At 31.8% G+C, this 5,919-nt stretch overlaps 1 protein-coding gene across 1 annotated transcript; it reads left to right on the forward strand.

Moving 5' to 3' along the window:
* Nucleotides 1-3,005: 3,005 nt before the first annotated feature.
* On the forward strand, nucleotides 3,006-5,658 carry LOC110811960 (UDP-Glycosyltransferase superfamily protein). The gene is made up of 2 exons (XM_022038626.2): nucleotides 3,006-3,674; nucleotides 4,582-5,658. Exons 1-2 carry the CDS (start codon nucleotides 3,176-3,178, stop codon nucleotides 5,499-5,501), a joined length of 1,419 nt encoding a protein of 472 aa, XP_021894318.1. The 5' UTR covers nucleotides 3,006-3,175; the 3' UTR covers nucleotides 5,502-5,658.
* Nucleotides 5,659-5,919: the final 261 nt, after the last annotated feature.

The following is a 5,919-nucleotide window of genomic DNA, read 5'->3' on the forward strand; positions in this document are numbered from 1 at the left end:
ACGCATACGGATTGTCCACTTGGCTCCCTTCCGCATAGCCTCCCGCATCAGCGTCTCTGCCACGCGGCGTGTCCTGGTTGGCCGGGGCTACTGACATGGTGTAATTTTTTTAAATTGTGTTTTGACCCCCTGTTTTTGATTTTCTTTTCAAAAACACCCATATAACTCAAATTTTCACCCATTTTCTCCAAAATTATTTTCAATTAAATGCTAAAAATAATTTTATCCCTTTTTATTATTATTATTATTTTTATTTCTATTTAATTAAATTAAACTAAATTAAAACTATATATTATTACATAATAAATTATTATATTCATATAAAAATACAAAAAAAATAAAATAAAATAAAGTAATATTAATAAAAATAATAATAATTGGGGTGTTACATATAGGGATAGCCCATAATTGAGAATGATAAATGAAAGGGTTCACATATAGTGGGGCATCCCTAAGAATCCTCATGGATACCAGCAAGTTGGTGAAAAGAGTGGTAGTTATTGTTGGGTTTATTGATAACGGATATGAATTTATAATATGTACTATGATGGCTGATCATGTATAAAATTGGTCGTTTCATAAATTTCATTATGATAAATGAACGGAAATGATTTTATGATTGATAAATGAATTTGTTAAATTTAATGTTCCATTAATAGTTTTCGATTTTATACCAATCTTTACTTCAGTGTCGGTGATATAGTATGATATCCTTACTGGGTAGTGTAACTCATTATTTATTTAACCATTTCAGATCAAGAGGACCAGGTTTCAGAGTCCGATCCGTAAGAAAATTGCGAGTAGATGCTAGATATTTTATATGTTCCGTTTGTTTCCTTATTTCTCGTATTTCTTTTAAAGAATGAATTTTGTAATGCTGTTTATTACTTTTAAATTATTGTGTAAGGAATGTAAATTTTAACATTTTACTTCGCTTGTGCATTTAAGTTATTATCTATTTCTTTTAAATATTTTCGGGGTTGTTATAAAATTAATTTAATAAAATTTAAAATGTATTAAATAATTGTACTGAAAAATTATTTAAGAGTTTATATTCAATAACTTCAAAAAGTTTTAAAACTATAGATCCAGCTTAGATTATATCTAAATTTCATATACGTTCAATTGACTTAAAACTGATTCAACTTAGGCTATAAACTTAGATATATATAATTCGGATTTAAAACTCATTTTGAAATCGGTTTATAAAATATATATATATATATATATATATATGCTTGTTTTAGTGACTCCATAGAGAACGTGTCAAATAGCAACCACAGAGGATTGATTGTCTAAACCCCAAAAAAAAAAAAAAAAAAAATTCAGGAACGAAAAAAGGCAACTTAAAAAAGTATAATTATTGGACTAGACCAACAGCAATAAGCAAAATAATTCAGGGGGAGTTCAGTCACAGTCACAGGCCTGTCACTATAAAGTAATTTAAATTAATCACATGTTTTTTTTTTTTTTTTTGAAGTGGCCATACATACACATCTCCTATCATTGCAATTGGGTGGTTAGCATTTCGGCTGACAGTGTTTTTCAACTTAAAAAAAAAGCTGGATGGTATAACAAAAGTCTATATAAATATATATCTATTTTTTAAAAATAATAATTAACACGTAAATATATATTTTTTAATTTTAAGGGTGTAATGTATATATTTATCAATTTAACAAATATATAAATATCAATCATAAAATGATATAAATAATATTTAAATAAAAATATATATATAGAAAGACATTTTCATTAAAATTTATAGAAAAATAAATATCCAAAATATTAAATTAATCAGAAGTTGATAAACATGTGGATATTAATATTATAATGTGTGTAAATATATACATACAAATATGTATGAATGGAGCACGGACGACTCTTTCCACCGTTTTTTGGGGTTTAAGCACATGTTCCATGCATCTATATTAAAGCTACCGCTTAATATATTTGTTATATATAATTCATGAATATTGTAATTAATTTAATTTATCTATTCCATATGATTATCAAAATGGTAAACTTTTAATTGGATGCATAATCATCATCATCATGAAGATAAGAAGAGATGGCGGAAAGCAATAAGAAGGTTTTCTGTGAAATAAGAAAGAAGAACGGGATGTGACACCGGGACCTCATCAGTCATACAATATTATTGATCTTCTGTCGATGGAGTTGGCAGAGAGAAAAGTAATACATATACATATATATATATATATGCATGCACGTGTAATAAATACTTCCCCATATTGCTCAATATTATAAAAACAAGCCCAGTGCTCATCAGCCTAACTCTTGGACACACAACACACGCGATACCAACATATCTATCTATCTATATATATATATACGTTGGTAGTGTATATTTGCGTACACACATAAATATGTATAATTAGTTAATATCGTGTTTTTTTTTTTTTTTATGTACCCACCCCATATATGCATGCATGCCAAATTTTCTAAGATTAAAATATAATAATATCAATATTTAAGGGACTACCTTGAGTAATATTAATGTGTTGGTAAATAACATCCTATTTACTTCAAATTTTGTTAAATTTTAAATTTTAATTGTCTAATTTATAGAAGTTAAACCATATGGAATACTATGCATATGTACTGCAAATTGGATTAACTTCATTCATTTTAATTTACCATATATAATTCAATATTGATTTATACTTGAAAATATATAAAACCTAATGTTTTCTTCTTTACTTATAACTTACATATCATTAAATTTGCAAATTTTTTACTTTATAAACATTTCTTTCCCAAACACAATATTTATATAAAAATATTATATAACTTAAGTAAAATATATAATTAAGAAATGCATTGTTCGTTATTTTTTTTTTTTAAATAATAATAATTGACGGAACGTTGTAAAATAGAAACCTTCGATACAAAAGAAATCGGCCGGGAAATTATACAGTACGATCTCGTGCATGGAATCAATCCATTAGCTGAATCATTTTTTAAATCAACGTTAGTATAAGTGGCAGGGAAATTGGCCTGTACGGATCCACATGCTAAGTTTCTCCCTCTCTTACTTAATTCTCTATAAATAATCATCCCTTCTGCTCTCAATTTTCCAATGTGCCAAACATCAGACAACACTTTTTCTGTTATCTCAATCAATCTTCCCGATCAAACAGTGTAATTTTCAGACATGGGCAACATCAAGTTCACGAAGATCTCTAAGCCCAAAATCCTCCTTATTCCATATCCAGCACTGGGACACGTCACTCCCATGCTCAACCTTGCTTCCATCTTGCTCGCCAGAGGCTTCCAGCCGGTTCTCGTAACGCCGGAGTTCATTCACCGACTGATCGTCTCCGGGCGGGACCCTAACGACGGCGTCTGGTGCATGTCAATACCGGACGGGCCTGCAAAAGAGGCGGCGGCGCGGGATTTCTTCGGTATCGAGAAAGCAATGGAGGATACGATGCCGTTTCACTTGGAGCGACTGGTTTATGAGATGGTTGACGATAAGGATCGTGGTAGTAGGGTGGTGTGTATGGTGGTTGACTTGCTGGCGTCATGGGCAATCGAGGTGGCTAATCGGTATCGGATTCCAGTCGCCGGGTTTTGGCCGGCAATGCTTGCTACTTATCGTTTGATCGCCGGCATACCGGACATGGTCCGGGGAGGCATCATTTCCGATTCCGGTATATAATCATTTAATTTAATTCATTAATTAATGTATTTGTTAGTGTTAATAAGAGAATTAATGAAAACATTTATAATAGGGAAGTTGATGACTGAATCGCTGGTCTAAAATACTAATAATTTATTATATTGTAATTTAATTAAAAAACTTTTCCACTCATAATTTGATGTTTACTTATTAAATTGTTTGAAAAAATAATTTTTTTTATTAAATCTTTTTCAAAAATATTAAAAGTTACATATAATTAGTTTGGATAATGCAACATGATATTTCTATTTAATGTGAATTAGAGTTATAAATTGAGAAATTTATTCCAAAAATAATTATTGCACATTTTTTCTTTGTATTTATTATTGTTATTTGTATGGTTTAAATAAATAAAAAAACTAACTATTCTTATTAAATATATTAATCTTTCATAATCATAAATTTAAATTTTTATAAAATTTAAAATATAAGAAAATAATTTTTACAAAAATTTTCACAATTGTTATATAAAAAATAATTTTATATAGATGTTTATAATATAACCAATAATTAAATGACTGAAATAATTTCAGAAATGGGGTCATTAATATTGTTTGAAAAAATTAAAAAAAAATCAATACCTGTTTAAACTTATCTAAAAAAATTAATTTCAGAAACTAAATGGAGAAAAAAATTCAATAATAAAAATTGACCAAAAGCATCATTATTTCCTTAAAGAAAAAATAGGAAACCAAATTAAATGTTTTTCATGTGAGTTTGACTAACATTTTGTGGCATAATTGTCGCTCTACAGCCTGCCTAGTTTAAAACTTTTCATTAACGAATGATTAATTATAATTAATTACGACTTTTTTTGTTAATTAGTATAAGTATTTTCAACGAAACATAATTAGTCGTACTTCATCTAAACTTTGCAGGGTGTCCTAAACATCTGGGCAGCACAACAGTCTCTCTGCATGATAACCAACCTCTGCTATGCGCCGAAGAACTTCCATGGCTGATCGGAAATCTAACCGCAAGAAAAGCAAGATTTAACTTTTGGAAAAGAACCCTTGACCGCTCCAAAACCCTCCCGTGGCTTCTAGTCAACTCCTTTCCTGACGAGACTTCCGGCGACTGCAACGATAAACAAGAACATTTCAGCCATTATAACCATCATCAGAGTCAACTGGTTTTCCCTGTTGGGCCATTGATCAAACAAGCAACGGCGACGAAGAATCCGAGCTTCTGGGAAGAAGATAGAAGCTGCGTAGAATGGTTAGGCAAGCAGAAACCGGAGTCGGTGGTGTACATTTCATTTGGCAGTTGGGTGAGTCCAATCGGAGAAGCGAAACTAAAAAACCTAGCGCTCGCATTAGAAGCCTCTAGTCGGCCATTCATCTGGGTCCTGGCACAAGCCTGGCGCGACGAGCTCCCAAATGGGTTTCTAGAAAGAGTATCAGAACAAGGAAAGGTGGTTTCATGGGCGCCGCAGATGGAGATTCTGCAACATTCAGCGGTGGGATGTTACTTGACGCATTGCGGGTGGAATTCAACGATGGAGGCTGTCGAGTGTCAGAAGCGGTCGTTGTGTTTTCCGGTGGCCGGAGATCAGTTCATGAACTGTGCTTATATCGTGAAGGTATGGAAGATTGGGGTGCAGATCAACAATGGGTTTGCGAAGGAGGAGATTGAAGAGGGGGTGAGGAAGGTGATGGAGGATGATGGAGGGGAGATGAAGAAAAGTTTGATGAAGTTACGTGGGAAGATGACGGGGGAGGAGGCTAGCTCGAGAGTGACGGAGAATCTGACGGAGTTTCTCGATAGTATCATGAAGCAAACGGGGTTAGTTTCGTGATTATCTTGTTGTTTATTCATCATATAATTTATATTGATTATATATATGTAGATGGACAGGTAGATACTGGCAAGATTTATGGATGATTTAAATTATATTTATAGTCGAAACGTATATAAAGCATGATTCTTAGTTAAAACTCAGTTGGAAGCCATGTGAATAAACGTGTTTTTGTATGCACTGTGTGTGTGTGTGTGTGTGTGTGTGTACATGCAGTCACAAGATATTAATATTCCGAGGTGCGGACTGACCGGCTATTTTTAATCAGAAGTTCAATCCAGAGGTGCTTGGTTTGACTTTTTCCTTACTTAAAAGGGAATAAAAAGTCATATCGAGGGGTTTTTTTTTATTTACTTTGACTTTTTTCTGGTTAAATTAATATTTATTCTACTAATGAAATAGTTTTGGTTCACAACTA

The sequence above is a fragment of the Carica papaya genome, chromosome 3 (assembly GCF_054855325.1).
Source record: "Carica papaya isolate Zhongbai chromosome 3, ASM5485532v1, whole genome shotgun sequence".
In the NCBI taxonomy this organism is placed as follows: Eukaryota; Viridiplantae; Streptophyta; class Magnoliopsida; order Brassicales; family Caricaceae; genus Carica; species Carica papaya.